Raw genomic sequence first — 25,130 nt, forward strand, 5'->3', positions numbered from 1 at the left:
CTCTTTTGAGCTCTCCTTGGATGGAGTAAAAACAAAACCAAAAAAATCCCTCTTTATCTGCCCCACACAAATTAATTACAGTAATTAGCTACCTGTGTCCTGCCAGTAATATTCAGTGATCCCAATTAAATGCTCCTTTCTTTTTACAATCACCACGTTCCCTCTCTTCCCTGAAATGTGGGACAATTTGATATCTCAGTTTTTTTCCAAAATAGGAGCACGCAGTGGGTTTTGCCCAATTTTCCATAAGCACAGCAGAGGAAGGGACATGGATGGGTTTGGGCACTGAGGGCTGAGGAGGAAGAGGACAGAACCATCCTCCAGGAACTCCCACCACTGACAAGGTTACGTTTATTTTAACGATGTAAATCAGAATAAAACCTAATTTCAGTGAATAATGTGTGAAAATAATGCCTTAGGAAAGCAATAACATTCAGAACTCGACTCCTGCTTTGGAGATTTCCTTCAGGACTTGCAGTTCCACCGATGGACGCGTCCCGGTTCCGCTGAAATCACGGGAATTCCGTCTGAGGCCACACCTGCAGGGGAAGGCAGCATTTCCCTCAGCCCTCGGCATTCCCACACCGAGCACTTCCGTGCTCCAGGTTTTCAAGGAGAAATTCCTCGCTGCGTACTTTGCAAGGCTTTGCCTTCCTGAATTTATCGGACGAGCTGCGGGGAGCCCTGAGGACCGCGGCCGGGTCGGGTTTGGGAACTCAAAGCGATGAATCCCGGTGGAATTAGAACGGAGACAAGTTCGCTCCTCGTTTAGATCGGTGCTTGCGGCTGTGCAATGCACTCAGGATACATTTCAGGACAGCGAGGCCTTTCCCGGGCTCCCATTGTCACCGCCCCACAGTCGCGACAGGCGACATTGGCGGGCCGCGTGAGGCGGCCGTGGCCGCGCCTACAACTCCCGTCAGCCCGCGCGGCGCGCCGGCCCGCAGCAGGCGCTGCCGGCGCGCAAAGCACGCCGGGATTCGAAGTTCTCCCGGGGTGACGGCGTTGCGTCACTCACCCCGCCCGCGCGTTGCTGTGACAACCGGGGAGTGGGCGGGGCCGCGCGGGAAGCGGCGTCAGTGGCTGGGAAGTGACGGCGGCGAGGACCCGGATGTGAAGGGGGCAGGGCTCCCGCGCACCCCGCCCTTGGGTCACGTGAGGCGGCGATCACGTGACGGAGCGATGGGGACGACGCTGGACGTGCGGGTGAAGCGCGCCGGGAAGGTCTATCGCGATGGGGTGCGTCTGTCGCGACAGAGCCCGCGGGAACAGCGGGCACCGCGCGGGGCCAGCGGCCAGGGAGGCCTGGGGTGCATCAGGATGGGCATTGCCAGCAGGTCAGGGCTGACCCTGCCCCTGTGCCCAGCCCTGGGGCACCTCTGGCTGCTGTGCCCAGCTCTGGCTCCTCAGCACAGCAGGGCCAGGAGCTCCTGGAGCTGAGCAAGGGCCTGGAGCAGCTCCGTGCCCAGGGAAGGCTGAGGGAGCTGGGGCTGCTCAGCTGGAGAGGAGCCCAGGGAGAGGGGCCTCAGCCCTGCCTGTCCCTGTGTCTGTCCCTGTGTCTGTCCCTGTGTCCGTCCCTGTGTCTGTGTCTGTGCCTGTGTCTGTGCCTGTGTCTGTGCCTTTGTCTGTCCCTGGGTCTGTCCCTGGGTCTGTCCCTGGGTCTGTCCCTGGGTCTGTCCCTGTCCGTCCCTGTGTCTGTCCCTGTGTCCGTCCCTGTGTCCGTCCCTGTGTCCGTGCCTGTGCCCGTGCCTGTGTCCGTCCCTGTGTCCGTGCCTGTGTCCGTGCCTGTGCCCGTGCCTGTGCCCGTGCCTGTGTCCGTGCCTGTGTCCGTCCCTGTGTCCGTCCCTGTGTCCGTCCCTGTGTCTGTCCCTGTGTCTGTGCCTCTGGCTGTCCCTGGCTGTCCCTGTGTCTGTCCCTGTGTCTGTCCCTGTGTCTGTCCCTGTGTCTGTCCCTGTGTCTGTCTCTGTGTCTGTCCCTGTCTGTCCCTGTGTCCGTCCCTGTGTGCAGAGGTCAGAGCAGCCCAGGCTCTGCTCCAGGCCCAGCCATGGCCCCAGAGCCACGGGCAGGGGCTGAGCCCAGCAATTCCCCTGCCCAGGAGGCACAACTTCTGTCTCTGCAGGGAAAAAAGGAGGCAGAGCCCTGGAACAGCTGCCCAGGGAGGTGATGGGGTCTCCTCACCGGAGACATTCCGAGCTCCCCTGGACGCGTTCCTGTCACCTGCTCCAGGTGACCCTGCCTTGGAGAGCTCCCACATCATCTCCAGCGGTCCCTTCCAAGCCCGGCTGTTCTGGGATTCCCTGACCCTGTCGGGGACACTTCGGGGTCTTCGCTGGGCTCCGGGGCCGTGTCCTGGTCCGGGCTTCCCGCTGGGACCGGCCTTGGCAGCGGGGACTCCTCGGCAGGCGGAGTCGATCGCCCTCTCCTGTCGGTGCTGCCGCGGTGTCGGCGTCTGTCCGTGTGTCCCGGAGCTTTCCCTGTCCGTGTGTCCCGGGGCTTTCCCGGTGTCCCTGTCCGTGTGTCCCGGAGCTTCCCCGTGTCCCTGTCCGTGTGTCCCGGAGCTTTCTCGGTGTCCCTGTCCGTGTGTCCCGGAGCTCCCGTGTCCCGTCGTGTCCCGGAGCTTTCCCCGTGTCCCTGTCCGTGTGTCCCGGAGCTTTCCCGGTGTCCCTGTCCGTGTGTCCGGGCTTCCGGTGTCCTGTCCGTGTGTCCCGGAGCTCTCCCGGTGTCCCTGTCCGTGTGTCCCGGAGCTTTCCCCGTGTCCCTGTCCGTGTGTCCCGGAGCTTTCCCGGTGTCCCTGTCCGTGTGTCCCGGAGCTCTCCCGGTGTCCCTGTCCGTGTGTCCCGGAGCTTTCCCGGTGTCCCTGTCCGTGTGTCCCGGAGCTCTCCCCGTGTCCCTGTCCGTGTGTCCCGGAGCTCTTCCCGGTGTCCCTGTCCGTGTGTCCCGGAGCTCTCCCCGTGTCCCTGTCCGTGTGTCCTTTCCCTCTGCCCTTCCCTGGAGCTTTCCCGCTCTTTCCCAGCTCTTCGCCCGGCGCTGTTCGGATCCCGGCGGTTTCCCGGTGCTCAGCTCCGGGATTTTGGGCGTTGCCTTTGGGATCGAGCGGTGCTTTTCGTCCTTCCCCATGTCCCGGGTACCGCGGGAAGACTCTGACCCAGCTCTGCTGAGGCCGATGAGACTTGAAAGGGAAGGAATATTTTTAATTTTTATCATTTTTTTACCTAGAAATCTCGAGTTGCTCTGCAGCAATGTTCAGGTCTCTCTTTTTTCTTGCACTTGTATCATAAAAATCCTTTCCATCCACCGGAATTCCATTAATTGAATGACTTTAATCCTGGAAAACTGGACTTGAAAACAAGGGTGTGCAGCATCTGTCCTGCAACTGTCAGATTACCTAGAGAGTGGCTTTGGTAGAGCTGAATTTTTCCCTGTAGGAGTTGCTCCAGAGGGGTAAATACTGTCTGTGTCTCACCTTCACATCAGTTTGTGCATTATAAAATTATAAATTATTAGGATTTTGTTTGTTTATTTATTTCAGTTTCTCAGTGCTGTGTCCATTTTCAATTTGACCAAACTTGGCTTGCTTTATATCACTTTTAAATTGAATTTTTTTTTTGTATGGAAAGGAATATTCCCTCTGTTTTAAGCTGAAATTAGGATATTTCTGGTCAATCAGTCTGTCAGTTTTGTTTTTAGCTTCCAGTTTAACTCCATGTGGAAAGGTTTAATTTTAGTTCATTAACTGGGCCTGGAATCTGTAAGTCTGGGATGAAAAAACAACAATGGGAGAGCTCTACACCAGGGATACAACATGGAATTTTAGCTGGAATCTCCATGGGAGAGAAAGGAGATGCAAACCTTAATTAGGCATGGAAGGGACCTTAAAATCACCCAGTGCAGGGACACCTCCCACTGTGCCAGGTGCTCCAGCCCCAGTGTCCAGCCTGGCCTTGGGCACTGCCAGGGATCCAGGGATGGAATTCCATCCCAGCCCTGCCCACCCTGCCAGGGAACAATTCCTCATTGCCAAGATCCCAGCCAGCCCTGCCCTCTGGCACTGGGAGCCATTCCCTGGCTGCTGTCCCTGCATCCCCTGGGAATTGTCTCTCTCCAGCTTTCCTGGGGCTCCTCCAGGCCCTGCAAGGCCACCCTGAGCTCAGCCCAAAGCTTCTCCTGTGCAGGTGAGCAATGCCAGCTGTGCCAGCCTTTCCTGCCAGCAGAGCTGCTCCAGCCCTCTGCCCATCCTGGAGCCTCCTCTGGGCTCTCTGCAGCAGCTCCAGCTCCTCCAGGGCTGGGCCAGGGCTGGGGCAGCTCTGCAGGTGGGAAATCACCTGAGGGGCACAGGGGCAGAATTTTGAGCTGTTTTTTGCATTTCTGAAGAAATACTGAACAGAAATTTGATATTTAACTTCCAGTCACCCTTCCCCTTCCTGCCCCCAGGCCGTGCCCCCTTCCCATCTGCAGGCAGCAGCTCTGGAAGGGGGTGTTGCTGTGTGACAGGAAACATCTCCTTTGTTAAAGCAGTTCACATCTTCAGGGTTGTCCTTGCTTCTCAGAGTTGAGCTGGACTCATTTTTAAAGCAATAACCTAATTGCTTGTGCTAATTGAGGCCCCTTAGCAGAGCAGTGCAGAATTTAGGTCAGCTTTTCTTTGCTGTCCCTTTGTGCTCCTGTTCCAGCATTTCCCCCTTGCTGCATTTCCTCTTCCCAGGCTCTCAGGATGTCACCCTTGTTTGGATGTGGATGTTTTCCTGCTGCCTCAACTCCCCCTGACCCATTTTTGCCATCCTGTACCACCAGGAGAGACAAAGATCTGCCAAAATTCCCATTGTGCTGGAGAGATCCTGGTTGGAAGAGGTTGGGTGCAGAGTGAGCATTGGGATTGTCCTGGCTGGAGAGACCTTGGGGCCAGTTTGTCTGGGAAAGGAGCAGGAGAGGAGCTCAGGGAGCTCTCCAGTTCTCAGTCACCTGCTGCCCCTTCCAGCTGGGAATATTTCAGGATGGAAGGAGGTTCTGCAGTGTGGGAGAAGGGGAGGATAAACCATGGAGTGTGTGGAGGGAGTTGTTGCTGCTCTCCTGCAGCTCACCAGGTTTTCAGTGGTCAAGCCTGAGCTGACACTTTGTGATGAAGCATTTTTGTGCCAAGGATATTTTGTGGACAGCACATCCCTGATGGGATGAGTGACAACATCCCTGGAGTCACACAGCTCCTGCCTTTCATTCAGATTCACTTCAAAACTGTTTCTTTGTGTTCATTTCTTGTATTTTAAATCTCTTCTGCTCCACTCTTGAGGTGAATCTCACCTTCAGCTTGACCATCCCTTTTCCAGGTGTGCCTTTTCTTCCCTCTCCTGTTTCTGACCATCCCAATTTTCCTACAGCAGTTCCTCCTGGCAGGTTATTCCAGCACAAACAGAACTTGGCTGTTCCAGCTGACCCAAAAGAAAAGTTTTTCATCTTCCTGGACAGAAAAATCTTGAAATTGTGGGAAGAATTTGAAGGTCAGGTTAATACATCAGCCAAGAGGGGGATGATATTTTTAAGGGAAAACCAAAAGTGCAGAACTCTCATCCTGAGCTTGGGATTCTGATCCTGAGCCTTGGCATCCTGGAAATCCAGGGATTCTGGTAGAGTTGAGATGCTGTTTTTTCTCTCTCTCATCCTAATTTCCTTCATCAGGAAGGAATTGTTTGTTTGTTTGTCTGTCCTGACAAGGTTACACCATTCTTTGGGCACAGGATTTTTTTGGAGTTTGGAGATCATTCCAGGCTGTTTGAGTAACAGCTATGAAAAAATGGATTTAAACAAATGTTTTCTTCTTTCCTCTTAGGAAATTCTTTCTGGAGTGGTGGTCATCACCAGTAAGGACACGGTGCAGCACCAGGGGATCTCCCTGACCATGGAGGGCTCAGTGAATCTGCAGCTCAGTGCCAAAAATGTGGGTGTGTTTGAGGCCTTCTGCAACACTGCCAAGGTAAGGCCTGCCCAGGTGAATGTTTTTAGCACAAAAAACCTCTTTTTTTCTCAAATGAAACCTTTCCTTCAAGGCTCTCAGGTGGTCAGAGCTGCTCATGCTGTGGAAGTGATGGAAAGCAGGGAAAGGCTCAGCTTTATCTGGAGATCACAGAATCCCAGGATGGGTCAGGCTGGAAGGGACCACAGAGGGTCACTGGTGCCACCTCCCTGCTCCAGCAGGGCCATCCCAGGGCACAGGGCTGGGTCCAGACAACTCTGGAATATCCCAGGGAGGGATATGTGAGGACATTTTAGGGAAGTAACTCGCACTGATGGGAGAATTTTCTTTCAGGCCAAAATGCACTGCCATAAATAGGTAAAAAGGGTTACTGGGTGGTGCACTGAATCTGTGATTTAAAGAAAAACAATTCTTGTGTGATGTTATTTTACTGTTGTTGAGGTGACTGGGTTTAACTGGACTTTTGTGCCAGATCAGTCACTGTGGAGGCCATGGAGGGGTTCCTGGGTGTGAGACAAGGCTGCTCTGGAGAGAATGGGACCTGGGGAGCTCCTGGAATGGCTCTGTGCTGCTCCCCAGGGACAGGGCTGGGATGGTGGGACCTGGGGAGCTCCTGGAAGGGCTCTGTGCTGCTCCCCAGGGACAGGGCTGGGATGGTGGGACCTGGGGAGCTCCTGGCAGGGCTCTGTGCTGCTCCCCAGGGACAGGGCTGGGCTGGTGGGACCTGGGGAGCTCCTGGAAGGGCTCTGTGCTGCTCCCCAGGGACAGGGCTGGGCTGGTGGGAGCAAGGCTGGCTCTGCCTGGAGGCAGCTCCATTTGGAAAGGGTTTGGTTAAGTGAGGGCAGCCTTGAATCAGGGAATCACAGAAAGTTCCAGGTGGGAGGGACCTCAGAGCCCACCCAGTGCCACCCCTGCCATGGCAGGGACACCTCCCACTGTGCCAGGCTGCTTCAGCCCCAGTGTCCAACCTGGCCTTGGGCACTGCCAGGGATCCAGGGATGGAATTCCATCCCAGCCCTGCCCACCCTGCCAGGGAACAATTCCTCATTGCCAAGATCCCAGCCAGCCCTGCCCTCTGGCACTGGGAGCCATTCCCTGGCTGCTGTCTCTCCAGCCCTTGTCCCCAGCCCCTCTGAGCTCTCCTGGAGCCCCTTCAGGCCCTGGCAGGGCTCTGAGCTCTCCCTGGAGTTTTCCCTTCTCCAGGTGAGCACCCCCAGCTCTCCCAGGCTGGCTCCAGCCCTGGGATCAGTTTAGTGGCCTCCTCTGGATTCACCCAACAGCTCCACTTGAGTTGGGGACAAGGATGGCAAAACTTCAGAGAGAAAGGAAAGGTCATGTCCAACCTCCTGCCCAGGCACAGCACAGTTAACCCTCCTCCCCAAATAATAATCACCTCAGAGCTCAGGGTCATTCCTGCTGCTGTTCAGGGTCATCATTTAGGAAATGAAGCTGCACTTCCCAAAGCTGGAGCTGATTCTGGTGAGCTCCCTTGAATTCTTTGGTCATTAATGTGATGCACCCTTAAGATAGAAATTGTTTTCTATTTTAAAATAGAAAATATTTTAAAATATTTTCTATTTTAAAATAGAAATTAAAATTTCTATTTAATTAGAGCAAAATATTAATGTTTCTTTCCATTGTAAAAATAATATCCCAGCACTTTGTGTCCTGAAGAGATCCCTGGGATTCTGGAATTCCAGGAATTCTGGTGGATTTCAGATGTTGTTGGTTCTCTGTCTCAAGCTAAACCTCTCTGATGTTTGTCCTTGCAGCCTATCCAGATTATCAGCAGCACCATTGAGATGGTGAAACCAGGGAAGCTCCCCAGTGGCAAGACAGAAATTCCCTTTGAATTCCCACTGCAAATGAAGGGCAACAAGGTTCTGTATGAGACATACCATGGAGTCTTTGTCAATATCCAGGTGAGGAGTCCTGACTGGGGAGAAAATAGGAAATTTCATCTGCACAGTGTCTTCTAAAGCAGCTCTTAATCCATGGAAATTGAGGGTGAGGTTTGGTGGTGTTTTCCTTTCACTCTGACTGAGCCTTCCACCCTTCGTGCAGTAAATCTTGGAATGATGGCACAAACAAGATGTTTGACCTGAAATATTTCAGCAGAACATCTCTGATCCATGGAAAAATGCCCCTCCTAGTTCATGGCCATTGAGGATGAAGTTTGGTGTTTTCCTTTCCTACAGACTGAGCCTTCCACCCTTCGTGCAGTAAATCTTGGAATGATGGCACAAACAAGATGTTTGACCTGAAACACCTCAGCAGAACATCTCTAACCTAAATCTGATCCATCCTGATGTTGTAGGAAACTGTTTCCATTCCCTTCCTGAAAAAAAAAACAACAAAACCACCCCCCCAGTGTGGCTGTATTCCAGATAAATGTGTAATTTCATGTGGTGTTGAGAGCAACACAAATCAGGAATTGTTTGCTTTGCTGGGGTGAGGAGGAGTAACATTCCCTGCCCAGATCCATATGGAATGCCTGCCTGGACACAGCCTTGTGGAAATACAGTTCTGAGATTTGATCTCTTTTGGTTAAGACTTGCCTCAGCATAGGTGGGTTGGGTTGTTTGGGCAGTTTGGGGTGGTTTTTTTAGGGGGAAAGTCTTTGTTCAGCCATCTCTTGAAGGTAAATTCTGGGTTAGACAATGAAGTTTGATGTCACTGAGATGAAAAAAAAAAACAACCTAATAAACCAAATCATCCCCCAGCAACCTATCAGAAGTAATTTAAAAAAATCCCTTTTTTTTGGTCTGTGTTTGGATGTTTTTTAAATCCTTTCCATTTATTTGCTCAGTTTTGGCTCCTTCCCTCATGCAGCAGCTGCTGTTTGTGGTAGGGATGTCACAAATGGTGCAGCACTGGTTGAGTTGTTTCCCATATCCCAAATAACTTACTGTGATCAATCAATCAGTTTGAGCTGCACTTTAATGAGGAGTATTTGTTTTATTTTGTCATTCCTTCTCTCCTCTGTGGAGCTTTTATTGGATAAAATATCATTAAAATTGAATAATTTAAATTTCAGCCACACTTGGAAAGTCCTGCTGTCCTGAGGAGGGATTTGTAACACTGAAGTGCTGGTTAAGGGACACTTCCTAAACCTCTGGGCAGTTTAATTCAGCCTCTCTTTCTGGATTTAGGGATTAATTGTGGGTCCAAGTCTCTGTTCTGATGCAGAAACCTTTAATCAGCCACTGCTGGGTGGTTGTGGCCATGAACCAGAAGTGAGGAACCCAAATCCCTGGTCTGAGGGGGGAATTAAAAATCAAACAAAACAAAAAACCCCATCCCAACAAGTTCCATGTCCTGTAAGGACACTGAGAGGCTTTGGTGGAGATGAAGTGTAGGATTTCTGGGATAACCAAATTCTTCCTAGTTTTCACCTGCTGGTTTTTGGCTCCCATCTTAGGGGGGAGCAAATTGGGAGCAAGTTCACTTCCTTGCCTGATTTTAGTGCTGCTTGGAGCTCAGCTGTGTGGCTGAAGTTCCCCATGAAATATCCCAACAACTGTGAATTCAATCCCACAATAAAACCAAAATTAGAGGGGCTGAAGAGAAAAATACAAAATAATAAAATACATCACACTGACAATCCCTTAACCAAACCAGGGTGAAAAATCACCCTCAACTGGATATAACAGCAACAACACTCTGCACAGAGGCAGAGGGGAGGTGAAAAGTTGGGAAGGAGGGAGGAAATCTGAATTAAAGCTTTTCTTTTTCCCCCTTTTTTGCCTTTTTTCATCCCTTCCCCCAGTACACCCTGCGCTGTGACATGAGACGTTCCCTGCTGGCAAAGGACCTGACCAAGACCTGTGAGTTCATTGTCCACTCCCTGGTGAGTGTGCTTTCTGTTCATTTTGCAATTAATTAATTATTTTTAATTGATTTTTTTTCTCCCCACTTCACTTTAAGGAAAAAAAAACCCAACAAATAAACCCATGGAAACTGTGGTAGTGACACAAGGGATTACAGAAGTGTAGGCTCAGAATATCCTGAGTTGGAGGAGACCCCAAAAATCATCAAACCCAACTCCTGGCCCTGCAGAGGGCACCCCAAAATCCCACCCTGTGCCTCAGACCTTTGTCCAGAATGTAGGAGTAAAGGAAATCTGCCCCAAAACAAAACCACCCCAAGGAGCTGTTGCTTCTGATCAGGAAAACCCATCCCTGTCTCAAAGGACAAAGAGCACTTGGATTTTCAGATGTTTTTACAGTGCCCTGAGTTTATTCTCTTGTTCATCCTTGGAGTTCTGAGACAATGGGGTGGTCACACCAACATGATGTCATTTTTCCAAACTCTGGTTTGAATTATCCCAGCAGTTCTCAGCCAGAGCTTCCAGGCTCCCCCAGTCCTGGAAATGGGAGCTGGGAGGTGAAAATCCCTGATTTCTGTCCTTCAGGAGTTCCCATTCAGAGCCCTGGCTCCAAACTGTCCCAGCTGGGTCTGCATCCAGGTGGAAATCATGGGAAGATGGTGGGAGAGACCTTCAGGATGACCCAGTCCCATCCTCACCCCAAACCATGCCCCACATCCAGGCTCCTGAACTCTCCCAGAGGCTCCAGCCCCTCCCTGAGCAGCTCATTCCAAAGCCTGACCTCCCCTGCAAGGGAAACAAGGCAAAGCTTGGTCCTCATTTCTAATCCTGGAATTTCTAATCCTTGTTTCTAATCCTGATCCTCCTGGCAGCAGGTTGGACTCCCAGAAAACGCTTTGCTGGTTCTTACAGAAGTTCCTGTGTTGGATTTGGGGTTGGCTAAATTCAGCTGTGCTGTCCAGAGCAGCTGAGCACAGGCCAGAGCTGATGAAATGTCCCTTTTCCATCTATAACTTGCTGGAACACCCTGCCTCTGTCATTCCTTTGAACTCTAACAGGACAGTAATGATCAAAGCCCTTTGTGTTACTCAGGACTTGAGGTTTAAATGTTATTTGAGTTCTAAAGGAACTTTTTAAAAGATGTAGTTTGGTGTTACAAACAAGTTTCCTGTTGGTAAGATTTCAGTATTTTCTGATGCTACATTTTATTGGTCCATTATTCCATTTATAAGTGAGCCTCCCTTGTCAGAGCAGTGACAAATCACATCTCCTGCAGTTTGCCTGGGTTTATTTCTTGTTCCCACTACAGCACTTCTGAGCTCACCAGTCAGTAAATCATGAATCTCTCAGTCAGGGTGAATTAATGAGGTTTTACTGAACATATAATTCTCACTGTCAGTGCTCAATGTACCATTTCCCTTCAGCCTATTCTGTGCCAGAATTTGTCATTTTGGGAAAATGCAGCCAATCCTTTGCTAATCTCTCCCATCTTGCAGCTGGGCAGCAGCAGCTATTTTGAATTCTTGAGCAGTGAGGGCAGATCCTCACTCAGAGTTCCAGATCAGCCCCTTGCTGGTGGAGAAGAAGAATTTATAAAGCAGCTTTGAAGCAATGGACACAAGCTCGTTTAGAATCTCCCCTCCCCAGATTTAATAATGAAAGGAAACATTCCAAGGGACATGTACAGTGAATTTATTTGTACTTTTTTCTTCTCTCCTTCAGATGGGGAGGGTATTCCTGCTTTTCCAGGTGGTTTGGGGCAGACAGCTGTTGTGGGTGTTAATATTCTCTCTCTGTTTTGGGGATCAGATTTCAGTTTAACCCTTCCATTCCCTGCAGTCACAGAAAGGGAAGCTGCTGCCGAGCCCTGTGGACTTCACCATTACTCCTGAAACTCTGCAGAATGTTAAAGAGGTAGAAGGATTTTCTTAATATTTTATTTTAAATGTGAAGTTTGTGTGTTTCTGAGAGACACCAGAGGAGTGACTAAATTCTGCCTTGTAGAATATCAGGCAGATTGTCTTGGTTCTATTTTTCCATTTTCTTTTTCACTTTTATAAGCAATAAGTGATTTTGCCTCTTCATCTCTTGCACTCTGGTGACCAATTGAAGGTGGAATTTTGCTCAGGAGTGGTTAAATATTTTTATTCCTTTCCTGAGTGAAAAATGGCAGTGAAGCAAGGGAAACCATTCTATACATGGACAGTCAGGAACCCTAAAAATGTGTATTTTGGGCCTCGTTTGTGCCTTTTTTTACAGCCCTCTGTGGCTTTGGGACGCCTCAAGGAGGGCAGGCTTAGATGGGATATTGGGAAGAAATTGTTCCTGGCAGGGTGGGCAGGGCTGGGATGGCATTCCCAGAGCAGCTGGGGCTGCCCCTGGATCCCTGGCAGTGCCCAAGGCCAGGCTGGACACTGGGGCTGGAGCAGCCTGGCACAGTGGGAGGTGTCCCCACCCCCTTCACCACGTGGCTCCAGCTCCTGGATGAATTCTGACAGCCAAGTTCTGGCAGTTCTTGCCAGGAAATGCTCATCCATGGCTGGATGGAGGAGCAGGAAGGACACATGTCAGGAGAGAATATTGTAGGAGAAATCCTGATACAGAGTGCCAGAAATAAATTTAAGCTCCGTGAGGAATTCGTGGACTTTTGAATTCTCAGCTTTGAAACCACTGACTGATTTCCTACTTGTTTTAAGATTTTTTTTTTTTTCCTTTAATCTGCTCCTCACAGTGCCATCTTTTTCTCCTCCTCCCAACCTTTTCAGAGAGCCTCCCTCCCCAAATTCCTGATCAGGGGGCACCTGAACTCCACCAACTGTGTGATCACGCAGCCGCTGACGGGGGAGCTGCTGGTGGAGAGCGCCGAGGCGGCCGTCAAGAGCATCGAGCTGCAGCTCGTGCGTGTGGAGACCTGTGGTGAGCCCTGGGCAGGCACAGCCTGCAGCACTGCCCTCCATCCATCCCCTCTGGCTTGCTTGGGAAGCCAGGTGTCTGCTAAGGAAGGCAGGAGCCTCCCCTGAAATGGGGAATGTAACCCTCTCCCTATGAATTGTTATAAATTTGAAATTAAGGGGCTCTCAGGCAAAGATATGGGAGAAGGAATAACAGTTCTTTACTAGGGAAGAAAATAAAAATAGAATTGTGGTGTTTGTGAGGGTCCCCAGGGTGAGGGAAGAGATGAGAATCTGACTCCATGTTCTCTGAAGGCTGATTTATTATTTTATGATATTATATTAAAAGAATGCTACACTAAACTATACTGCAGAAAGAGAAGGATACAGACAGAAAGCTTAACAAGAATGAATAATAAAAAACTGTGACTGACTCCTCAGAGTCTGACACAGCTGATGGTGATTGGTGATTTAGTAAAAACAATTCACATGGAACCAATCAAACAACCACCTGCTGGATAAACAATCTCCAGCCACATTCCAAAGCAGCAAACACAGGAGAAGCAATCAGATAATTATTATTCACATTTTTCTCTGAGGCTTCTCAACTTCCCAGGAGAAGAAATCCTGGTGAAGAGGATTTTTCAGAAAATGACAGTGACATAAAATAAACAATGCAGTAAACCAAAACAACACTGACAGTCAGAGCACACCTGACACCTGTGGGTGACAGCACACCTGACACCTGTGGGTCAGAGCACACCTGACACCTGTGGGTCAGGGTGCTGGCACAGTCCCATTGGAATTGTGGCTCAGCCCTCCTGCAGTGCCAGGGCTGGCTCTGCTGGAGCAGGGATCCTGGAGAAGGGTTTTGTCTCCCTCTGAAGATCCAGTGGGAGAGGCAGCTGCTGTTCCTCTGGGAATCCATGGAAAGGCTGTTCTTGCTGTCCCAGCACCTCAGATTGGATCCAGGTAGGAATGCTTGGCTCCTCCCCTGGGCAGAGCATCTCCCATGGGATGGTGGAATTTGATCAGCCCTGCAGGGACACTCCCTGGCCATGGACAGCAGAGATCTCCTGCAGGGAGGATGGGCTGGGGGAGAGATAAAGACAGCAGAGAACTGCCCCAGCTCTGACAGAGGGTGACAGAACACATCTTGCCTTGCAGTCTGGGACACCTTCCCAGGGAAACAGGGACCAGCACAAAGGAAAGGCCAGAGCTCTGAGGCCTTGCAGAGTTTGCACTTTGGAGGAACAGCCCCAGTATAATTTAAATTATCTCCCTGATCCTTTACTCAGTGAAAACTTGCAGGGTGTTTTCCCCCTAATCCTGGTGCATCTCTGCTGGTTCTTGGCTTCTTTTTTCTGCCTCTGTCAGGGTTGGGATTGAAGCTCTCAAGACAATGTTTCGTGTTCAGACTCAGGTGTTTATTATTTCTTAACCATATCACAGACTTAAAAGCCCTGAGTTCTGCAGTATTTCACTAACAAGGTACAAAATGGCCTAACTGTCTTTCTCTACAGGGACTTCTTAGGCTGAACTATCCAATTAAGAAATGACACTTAAATGATTTTTACTTTTAACCGAGTAACTAATAACTTAAGTCTGCAATGCAGACTTTTCTGTCCAATGACACAAAACCACCCAAACCCATGGGGAAGGAGGAGAAGGAGAAGGAGCAGCCTCCACCCTGACACCTCCACCTTGCTCTCTATCTCTGACTCCATTCTAAACCCTCCAACTCTGAGTTTCCCACCCTGGGATATCACACACTTCTATCCAAACTCCACCCCCACAATCCCAGCTCTGCCATTCCATTCTGGAAGCTTCTCCAGGCCCTCAGGTCCCTGCAGTGTCTCTGGGGGTCAGAGCCTGGCAGCACAGACACTCTGGAATTCTCAGCACCCAGGGCTCCAACATTTCTCCGTGGTGAATTTTGGCTGCTGCTTTCTCTGACCTGTCCCATTTCCCTGCCCAGGCTGTGCTGAGGGCTATGCCAGGGATGCCACAGAGATCCAGAACATCCAGATCGCCGACGGCGACGTCTGCAGGGGCCTCCCCATCCCCATCCACATGGTGTTCCCCAGGCTCTTCACCTGCCCCACCCTGGAAACAACCAACTTCAAAGTGGGTGAGTGGGGAGGTGTTTTCCTGGGAGAGGAGTGGCCACATCCATTCCCTCTCCATGGGCAGCTGAGGGGATAAATCCTGCAGAGCTGCAGGAGGAGCCCAGGACATCCCTGTGCCTCCCTGAGCCTGAGCCCTGCTGCATTTCTGACTGAGAAAACTCAACCAAACTCTTCCCACACAAAGTGCTGTGCAGCCACTCCTGACAAAACTCCATGGTGAGGGACAGGAGGAGCAGTGGAATACAGGACACCTGACTAAACACTTGAGGAGTAGTCCAAGAATAAAATTCCCTCTTTTCCTCACCAGTGAGAACCCTCCCCTTCCATTTCTTCTCCTTTTTGTTTCCCACTCTCCTGCTGAAAGCCCTGCAAGCAGCAGGGTTGGTCAGGCTGTGATTCTCTTACCTTCACCTCATGCCCCTCCCTGCTGATTGTTGTCAAAATCCAGTATTTTTATTAACAAAATCAGGGCTTTCCTCACTTGTTCAAATACTGCAAGAATCCACTTGGCTGGTTTGTGTTTCTTCCCTCCAGCCTGCTGGAATCTCTTAGCACAGATCTGTGTGCAGTGGTTTTCCCCAAAATAATAATTTTTTTTTGCCATTTTAAGCTCTTCACTAGCAGTTTACAATGAGAATTTGAATTTATTTCGATTTCTGCTTCCTTTCATTTATTTACTCTGCCTGGCTTTTTGTTCTGTCTCTATTTAGCATTGATTTTTGATCTACTGATCAAAAATCAATGCTAAATAGAGACAGAACAAAAAAAATCAGCTACTGATTTTTGGCTTTGAAGGAGACAGTGTAGTATCTAAGAGCAGATTTCTTACTGGAATTTTTGCTCCCCAGTTTGCAGGCCTGTTGTATTCCAGTATTTCATTTCTCTGTTACATGCTGGAATCAGGCAGTGGGTCTGTCCTGGAATTCTCCCATTCCATGCTTTAAACACCATCTTGGTAGAGGTGTCTTTCCCAAAACATTTTATTCTTTCATGTCTGAATCCTCTTTTCCAGAGGAATGTTTGCCATAATTTATCAGTGCTAAAACAATCCAGAGGAATCCCATAAGATTACAACAAAGCAGGAATTTCTAGGAATGGTCCCAGGGCTGGGATGCGTGGGTGAGGTTCTGGTGGAATGTTTCAGGAGCTGCTGCCTCATCCTGCTGCTAGGATTGAGCTTTCCTGTGGAATTCAAGCAGGATTGCTGCTGGGATTGAGCTTTCCTGTGGAATTCAAGCAGGATTGCTGCTAGGATTGAGCTTTCCTGTGGAATTGAAGCAGGATTGTTCCTAGGATTGAGCTTCCCATGAATTCTCTCTCTTTTCCCCTCTCCCAGAGTTTGAAGTGAACATCGTGGTCCTCCTGCACGACGACCATCTCATCACAGAGAACTTCCCCCTGAAGCTCTGCAGGATGTGAACATCCCCAGGAGAAGCAGGGAAGGATTTTCTGGGAATTCCTCAGAGGGAAAGTGGAACTTTATCCGTGCCTGACTTCAGCTGGAGCCACCTCACTCCCTTCTTCCCGTGGGCACTTCCTGTGCTTCCACTTCCCTGTTAACCTGGCCAAGACTTTGCCTCTCTGCATTTCCCAATCCTGCCTTCCACAACCACGTTTTTCCCAATTTTTCTCAGGCAGAACCTGAAGGAATCATTCTGGAGCTTTCTACAGCTTGTAGAAGTTTGCAGCAAGTTCCTCTCTTGGTTTAATTTTGTAATATTGGTTCCCAAGTCCTTTGAAGACCCCTTAGAACTCACCAATCCCATTACAGCCATACTGGGAGAGGGTGGGAATTGAGACAGAATGAGAAGGAAGGTCCTGGAAGGTCTAAAAAATGGTGCTGCAACTCTGGGAGGTGGTGCTGTGGGATCTGTCCCAGGGTGGATGGGAAATGAGTGATTTCAAATCACACCAAGGAAATCTTGGTCAAACTGGGAACAGGAGTTGGTGTGGGAGGAATAAATTAATTATTGTGTTAATTCACTGAGAATTAACCTTCCCAACACAAACAGGTTGTGGATTTTGATGTTGTTTTCATGGAACAGCCACAACTTGTGGATTTTCCATTGATTTTCCATGTGGGGCACAGACTGGCTCAGTCTGTATTGTGGAAATTGGAAGTGTGAAGATCAGCACCTAAAAATGCACAATTAAGAAAACTAAGAAAAATAATTTCCTTTGGTTTGTCCAGCAGGAGAATGTGATCCCAGTCTGGGCCCTGGTGTTTCAGGAAGAAAAAGCTGAAATTTTCATTTCAATGTCAGGGAAGGGGAGGAAAATGGTATTTACTGAAAATATTATTTACTGAAAATGGTATTTCCTGAAATGTAGCACTTTTCCCTGAGACCAGGGAGATCTGGGGAAGAGCTGCAGCCCCCCAAAAATACAGGAAGCTGAAAAGGATTCCAGTGCTGGAATTTTTAGGCCTTAATTCTACAGCATAGAGCAGTTACTCACCCCTAACTCAGAGTGAGCAGAAATAAAACCAACGAGTTTGGCTGCAGCAGTAATTTTATTTTTTATTCAAGTGGAAATGAATACACTGATTAATGAGAGAGGAGTTAAGAACTTCAGCTGGAGGAGGTGTAGCAGTGTGGGGAACAAGTGATCCCTGGAATTAGCCAAGGGCTCCTAATCCATGTGATGCTCCCTGGATTCAGACAACAGAATATTTGAGTTTCACTTTGAGATTCTCAGGCTCTGGTCCTCACCCTGTGGCTGTTTGGGACAAATCTGTCTGTTTTGAAGGTGCTCTGGCCACTTCAGACTCAGAAAACAGTGGGAGAAAATTCCCTGAGCTGTTGGAATTCTGTCCCTCCTGCTACTGGTGACCATTCCTGCACAAAATACAGAGGAAGTGTCACTTTAAAATCACTTTTAAAACATCCTTTAAAAAAATCCTTCCCATTTAAACAGACCAACTCTTCAACAAGAGGGGGAAATACAAATTTCAGTCTTATTTTGAGATTTAAAAATTGATCCAAATGAATAATTTAAAATTCTTGCTTCAAAATGTGACCAAAAAAATCATTATTGAAACAATTTGAATTCTCAGGTGAGGATTTATGCAGAGAGAGGAGCTGCAAAGAGCACACCAGGCTTGAATCCTGGAGTGTCTGTGCCAGAGGAGGGGAATGTTTTGGAATTTGTTTCCAATTGGGTTGGAAACAAATGTCTGCTATTGGAATAAATCAGAGGGAAAAGCCCCTTCTTCACAGGAATTATGCACTGCTGAAAGAATTTGGTACTTTCAGTGTCCCTCAGCCAAAACTGCAGCAGTTCTGTGTGCTGCCAGCCCTGCAGTGCACAGCTCAGGCAGGAGCCAGGAGCAATCCCAGGAGCCAGAGAAGCCAGGGCTGTGTCCTGTCCCCAGCACTGGGCTGTGCTGCAGCCTCTCCACGTTGAACTGTGCAGAGGGAGGGAGGGGAGGCAGGAGGAGCAGCCTCAGCTGGGCTTGTTCCAGGCTGGAAGCTCAGGGAAGTCCTCGGGCAGCAGAGCGTGCACACGGCAGATGGGGCAGGTGCTGGAGTGCTGCTTCAGCCACGTCCGGATGCACTGCGGGGACAGGGACAGGGACAGGGACAGGTCACCAAACGGGGCCAGAGGAGTCCAGCTCGGGCTGGAAAGGACTGGCACTAATGGGGAAGCCTTCCAATGAGTTCTACACCCCCAGATTTCAGTGGTGTGGAACTCTTCTCCTGCTCTGATCAGAGTTATTCTGAGAGAACAAATGGGCATTGAAACAGAAAGGTAAAGGGAGAAAGGTGGAGTTAAAATGTTGTGGTATGAGAGGAAATTAGTTTTTTTGGGATGGTGTGGTCACCATCACAATCCTTTTTACTTCAGGAATTTCCACTAGCAGGAGGCAGATACAGAGTTTTCAGGGATAACCCCTTCCCTGAGTGTGCTGCCAGCAATCCCAACCAGATCCATTCTCTGAATAATCATCAGAAATCCCACTCTGATGAATCATTTCACTTCAAGAATACCTAAAGCTTTCTGACAGGCTGCCTGTGGGCCAGGTTTGAGGAGCAAAGGCTGGAGAAGGGAACTGTGCCCTTGTTGTTCAAGCACTGAAGGGTAAGGGAGGGAAAGGGGATGTTTTAGGAGGTGGAGATGAGGAACAGGAGCAGAACTGACCTCTCTGTGGAAGTGATGGCCACACTCGAGCTCACAGCAGTCTCTGCTCAGCTCATCATGACAGATGCTGCAGGGATCCTCACTGCAGGCCTGGCCAGGAGAGGAAGGCTCAGATATTAAAAAACCAGCAATTAACCAGCACATTCTACTCAATTAACGAGGTCACTGACTTTAACCAAGTCTTTTGAAGCTTTTTGTACACAAAATAAACAAGGCAATCATTTTTTTTTTCCAGGATTATTTCGTGTGTGGTACAAAGCACATGGCAACAACTCCACTGAAAGAGCAAACTTACAGCACTGTCTTGCTTCCTCCATTTGGCTTTAGGTGTAGCTCCAGCATTGCCCCAGGGCTGCAGGTTTGGCTGAGAGGGGTTTTTGCTGGAGGAGGCTTTAGGGGCGGGTGCTGCCCGGGGAGAGCCGGGGCGGGTCCCTTCCATGGGCACTTCCCTGGCCCGTGCTGGGGGAGCAGAGCCTGGGGAGTGCAGGGCTCTGCCTGCTGGAGGTGCTGCCTGCACAGGAGCAGAAAGGAACTGCGTTCTTGGGGCTGTGCTGCTCCGTGTCCCACGGGAGGAAGAGGAGCAGCTGCAGCCCCAGTACCTTGAGCTGCTGGTCCAGGATGAGCTCCGTGGCCCTGCTGAGGAGTTCATCAGGGCTCAGGCTGGTCCCGTTTCTCCTCTGCACCTCCCCGATGGAGGCAAGGAGCTCTGAGCTGCAGGGACAGGAGAGGCAGGGTCAGGGATGGCCCTGGAGAGCACTGCAGGCTCCCTGTCAGATCCCAGCAGGAGCAAAGACAGCAGCTTCCCCAGGAACTGGAGCCTGCTCCCAGTGACTCCCAGTGTCCAGGATGAAACCCCTGAACAATCACCAGAATTATGGAATGGGTTGGGAAAGACCTTAAAGCTCATCCCATGCCAGCCCTGCCATGGCAGGGACACCTCCCACTGTGCCAGGCTGCTCCAGCCCCAGTGTCCAGCCTGGCCTTGGGCACTGCCAGGGATCCAGGGATGGAATTCCATCCCAGCCCTGCCCACCCTGCCAGGGAACAATTCCTCATTGCCAAGATCCCACCCAGCCCTGCCCTCTGGAAGTTCAAACCACTCCCCCTTGTCCTGTCCCTCCATCCCTTGTCAGCAGAACAAAACCAATTCTTTCTGCCCTTCATCCCTGGCTGTTCAGCCCTTGTTTCACAGCACTCCTTCCATCCAGTACCTGCTGCAGTTTGGGAATATACTCTGGAGCTGGGCAAAAATATTTTCAATTCTTTTTGGAAGCTTTTTGTTGTTGGGAATTCCAGAAGGCCTCGGTTGCAGAGCTGAGGGATCCTGGTGGGTCTGGCTGGGCTGGACATGCTGGGAGTTACTTCCAGAAGTGCCTGATGGGCAGGATGGTGGGATTTGAGTGGAATGTGATCCCTCTGGAGCTTTGGGCTGTGCTCTCCCAGCTGCAGAAGGAGCCTCAGAGGTGGCAGGTGCTGCCTTAGCTCGGGTCTGTGCTTGCAGTGCAGGCTGGGCTGGAGCTTTCCCATCAGAACTGGAAAACGGAGGGAGGGCACTGGGAGGTGCAGGAGCTGAGCAATAGGTGACAATGGCAGGGTCACACACTGGAGGTCTGCCTGGCATTGTCTAGGAAACAAACACATTGCACAGCAAACAGGGATTCAGACAAATTCAGCCTTTGCAGTGGGAATTGTGCCAGCTTTGGTCCTGCCCAGGATCTCAAAGGTGACAAGGTGACATCAGCTTATCCTAAAAACTCCCTGACATCAGGGCAGGTGTTTGACCTCATGGTTCCTTCTCTTCTAAAGGGTCACTCTGGTCTTACTGCAGAAGAAATAAATTCCCAATGCAGAACAAGAGGCACAAAAGTTGCTCTTGCCCAGTAAATTGGTGGGAAAGATTAAGTTGTCTCCATATTCTGTGTCAATAAAGAGAAAGGACAGACCTAAAAATAAGTGGGGAATTTTGCAGGAGAGCAGGAGTGGAACTTGCAGAAGTCCAGAAAAAGTGTAATAACAATCTCAAATGTTAGACCAGAGCCCTGAATTTAAATTACACCCAGACCTAAAAAAGAAAAAAAAAAATCACAAACCAAGATTTTTCACAGAAAAAAAAAAAAAAAAAAACCAACTTAAAAAAAAGCATTGGTGGAGCTGTTGGGCCATGAGAAGACACCTGTGGACAGGATTTCTGGGGCTGTTCTCATTGCAGATGCATTCCCAGAAATGGCTCTGCTCCTGCTCCACCTGGACTCACCTGGCTGGGAGCTGAGCTTGGTGTTTGCAGTCAGTGAGTGGCACACGGTGCTGCAGGAATTCCTTTGGGAAAGCTTCCCCATGGAAAGGGGGCTCAGGCCTTGGCAGGGGCTGCCCAGGGAGCTCTGCAGTGCCCATCCCTGCAGGTGTCCCCTGGAGGTGGCACTGAGTGCTCTGGGCTGGGCACAGGGTGGCCATGGGGCACAGCTGGCACTGCCTGGGCTGGGAGGGCTTTGCCAGCCCCAGGGATCCTGGGGTTCTGCACAATGGGGCTTATCCCAAGGATTTTGGGGCTGTCCACCCTGGAGAAGGCTCCAGAGAGCCCCTTCCAGTGCCTAAAGCAGCTCCAGGAGAGCTGAGACAGACTGGGGCCAAGGGATGGAGTGACAGGACACAGGGAATGGCCTCGAGCTGGAGGAGGGCAGGGCTGGAGGGGACACTGGGCAGGAATTGTCCCCTGGCAGGGTGGGGATACCAGGGAACAAGGCCAGGTTGGACACAGGCTTGGAGCAGCCTGGCACACTGGAAGGTGTCAGGGTTGGAAATGGATGATTTCAAGGTCCCTTCCAACCCAAACCATCCTGGAACTCCAGGATTTTGGTGCCACAGGAAGCCTCCCATGGACAAAACCATCAGAGAGACATTTCCAGGTCTGAACAGCCTCTCCCAGGAGCTGGGAATGTGCTGCTCCCTGCTCCATCTCCCTGCCCTGTTCCTCTGGAGCCCTGTTCCAGGGATCCTGGGCAGGAACTATTATCATCATCATCATCATCATTATCATCATTATTATTACTTCAATATAACAACAGAAAATAAAAACTAAAGTCAATATAATCATAGAATATAAAATAAATATTAATCCAAAATCAGTTACACTGCAGCCCGTTTCCAGGGATACTGGGTAGGAATTACTGGAATTTATTATTATTATTATTATTATTATTATTATTATTATTATTATTATTATTATTATTATTATTATTATTATTATTATCCCTCCTCTGGAGCACCCCTGGCTGCAGGGAGAGCTGGGTGTGTCCAACTCCAGCTCTCCTGGAGACCTCCCAGCCAGGCCAAGGGAAATGCCAGGGGATGGAGCTGCTGTGCAAGGCAGGTGGGATGGGATACTCACAACAAAGCCCTGAGGCCAAGGAAAATCCACAGTTTCCACTTTGCTGAGGCAGTTCCTGTTCCCCTTCTTCACCAGCTCAATCTTCTCTTCATACTCAGCCTGCAGAAGGAGAAGAACCATCAGCACCTCCACACAGCACCAAAAATCACATTGTACACTGAGCTCCTCCTCACCAAAAATCACATTGTACACTGAGCTCCTCTCACCAAAAATCACATTGTACACTGAGCTCCTCCTCACCAAAAATCACATTGTACACTGAGCTCCTCCTCACCAAAAATCACATTGTACACTGAGCTCCTCCACCAAAAATCACATTGTACACTGAGCTCCCTCTCTCCAAAAATCACATTGTACACTGAGCTCCCTCACCAAAAATCACATTGTACACTGAGCTCCCTCACCAAAAATCACATTGTACACTGAGCTCCTCCTCACCAAAAATCACATTGTACACTGAGCTCCCTCCTCACCAAAAATCACATTGTACACTGAGCTCCTCCTCACCAAAAATCACATTGTACACCGAGCTCCTTCTCACCAAAAATCACATTGTACACTGAGCTCCTGCTCACCAAAAATCACATTTTGCACTGAGCTCCTCACAGAGCTCCCTGGGTTTTTGCGCTTCTCTAAAGAAGTTCCATGGATTTTGAAAAGTCACCATCAGAAATAACAGACTTGTTCACGTGGTGTAGTGGTCTGGAATAAGAGCAAATCTATGGAAGTGATGCAAAAATCCTAAAGCTAAATTAAAATTAAATTAAAATTTTAAAATTAAATAAAATATAAAACTTCGTAAAATTCAAATTAAAGAACCAAAACCACTACAGGTGGGGACACAATTTTGAAGCAAGTGTATAAAGGGCAGATTTTTGCCTTTAAAAAAATGAAATATCCACTAGAAATGACAGGCCTGGACTCCAACCTGCCTCTTTCTTTTGGGATTAACAAAATCCCCCTCAGCGTTTGGAGGAGCAGCTGCTGGTGTTTGAAAACCAAATTATTTAATGCTTTCATTTCCAAAATTCAACTGGGAAGGTGGTGGAGAGAAATGAAATTTTACCTCGACTTTTTCCAGCTGTTTCTTGACATTTGAAATAAAAATTTCCCAGGAATCAATCTGGGACTTGAACACAGGAGCTGCTGAAGGTGAGCTGCTGGAATATCGAGGATTCACAGGTCAATTAAAATACTCCCTTCATTTTTAAACCTGTTCCTGCCTCAACAATTAACCCCAGTTAAAGTTTTGAAAGGATTTCAGGTTAAAATCAGTTACACTGCAGCCCTTTTCCAGGGATCCTGGGCAGGAATAACTATTATTATTATTATTATTATTATTATTATTATTATTATTATTATTATTATTATTATTATTATTATTATTATTATTATTATATTGTTACCACCATATATTCAATATAACTACAGAAAATAAAAACTATAGTCGATATATTTATAGAATATAAAATAAATATTATATAGCAAATAATTAACAATTAATCCCAGTTAAAGTTTCGAGTATAATAAATACTATATAGTAAATAATGAAATATATAAATATACACTAAAAATAAATATATTAATATATATTAATATATATAGTGAAAAATTAACACTTAATCCCAGTTAAAGTTCTGAAGGGATTTCAGGTGAAAATCAGTTACACTGCAGCCCTTTCCCAGGGATCCTGGGTACAAATAACTGGTACTATTACTATTTTTTATTATTATTGATGATTATTATCATCATCATCATCTATTCAATCTAACTACAGAAAATAAAAACTAGTGTCAATATGATTATAGAATATAAAATAAATATTATATAGCAAATAATTAACAATTAATCCCAGTTAAAGTTCTCAGGTATAGTAAATACTATACAGTAAATAATAAATATGTAACTAAAATATATAAATATATATACAGTGAACAATTAATCCAAATTAAAGTTTTGAAGGGATTTCAGGTTAAAATCAGTTACACTGCAGCCCTTTCCCAGGGATACTGGGTAGAAATAACTGGTACTATTACTATTTATTATTATTATTATCATCATCATCATCTATTCAATCTAACTACAGAAGATAAAAACTATGTCAATATGATTATAGAATATAAAATAAATATTATATAGCAAATAATTAACAATTAATCCCAGTTAAAGTTTTGAGTATAATAAATACTATATAGTAAATAATAAATATATAGTAAAATATATATATATATATATATATATACAGTGAACAATTAGCAATTAATCCCAGTTAAAGTTTTGAAGGGATTTCAGGTTAAAATCAGTTACACTTCAGCCCTTTCCCAGGGATCCTGGGTAGGAATTACTGGAATTATTATTATTATTATTATTATTATATATTATTATATTATTATTATTATTATTATTATTATATTTATTATTATATTATTATTACCATATATTCAATATAACTATAGAAAATAAAAACTGTTGTCAGTGTGATTACAGAATATAAATTATTTACTATATAATATTTATTTAACAATTAATCCCAGGTGAAGTTCTTAAGTATAGTAAATACTATATAGTAAATAATAAATATATAGTAAAATATATAAATATATATAGTAAATAATTAACAATTATTTACTGTATTATTGTTAATTATTAATAATTAACAATTAATCCCAGGCAAAGTTTTGAAGGGATTTCAGTTAAAATGAGTTACACTGCAGCCCTTTTCCAGGGATACTGGGCAGGAATTACTGGAATTATTATAGTAATTATAATTATTATCACCCAAATAAGGATG

The 25,130-nt window shown here is 47.8% G+C and overlaps 2 protein-coding genes across 2 annotated transcripts in view; one reads left to right on the forward strand and one right to left on the reverse strand.

Annotated features, from left to right (window-relative positions):
• Positions 1-1,078: 1,078 nt before the first annotated feature.
• Positions 1,079-16,484, forward strand: VPS26C (VPS26 endosomal protein sorting factor C). The gene is made up of 8 exons (XM_050977694.1): positions 1,079-1,239; positions 5,822-5,965; positions 7,738-7,887; positions 9,735-9,815; positions 11,634-11,708; positions 12,560-12,710; positions 14,664-14,816; positions 16,151-16,484. The coding sequence occupies exons 1-8, from the start codon at positions 1,183-1,185 to the stop codon at positions 16,231-16,233; spliced, it is 894 nt and encodes a 297-aa protein (XP_050833651.1). The 5' UTR covers positions 1,079-1,182; the 3' UTR covers positions 16,234-16,484.
• An 829-nt stretch (positions 16,485-17,313) lies between these two features.
• Positions 17,314-25,130, reverse strand: part of TTC3 (tetratricopeptide repeat domain 3) — a gene marked incomplete at its 5' end in the record, with an annotated part of 65,274 nt that continues 57,457 nt past the window's right edge. Inside the window, 7 exons of the mRNA XM_050976784.1 lie at positions 17,314-18,369; positions 18,955-19,044; positions 19,250-19,465; positions 19,554-19,665; positions 20,166-20,578; positions 22,340-22,438; positions 23,406-23,499. Coding sequence (XP_050832741.1) covers positions 18,259-18,369; positions 18,955-19,044; positions 19,250-19,465; positions 19,554-19,665; positions 20,166-20,578; positions 22,340-22,438; positions 23,406-23,499 — 1,135 coding nt within the window. The remainder of the gene's footprint in view (positions 18,370-18,954; positions 19,045-19,249; positions 19,466-19,553; positions 19,666-20,165; positions 20,579-22,339; positions 22,439-23,405; positions 23,500-25,130) is intronic.

Source organism: Serinus canaria, chromosome 1, assembly GCF_022539315.1.
Source record: "Serinus canaria isolate serCan28SL12 chromosome 1, serCan2020, whole genome shotgun sequence".
Classification (NCBI taxonomy): domain Eukaryota; kingdom Metazoa; phylum Chordata; class Aves; order Passeriformes; family Fringillidae; genus Serinus; species Serinus canaria.

Bases quoted from the DNA above. Each gene is read 5' to 3' on its own strand.
- VPS26C (XM_050977694.1), top strand. From the start codon at position 1,183: ATGGGGACGACGCTGGACGTGCGGGTGAAGCGCGCCGGGAAGGTCTAT. The intron at 1,240-5,821 runs GTGCGTCTGTCG...CTTTCCTCTTAG, and splicing joins GGAAGGTCTATCGCGATGGG to GAAATTCTTTCTGGAGTGGT. The intron at 11,709-12,559 runs GTAGAAGGATTT...CAACCTTTTCAG, and splicing joins CTCTGCAGAATGTTAAAGAG to AGAGCCTCCCTCCCCAAATT.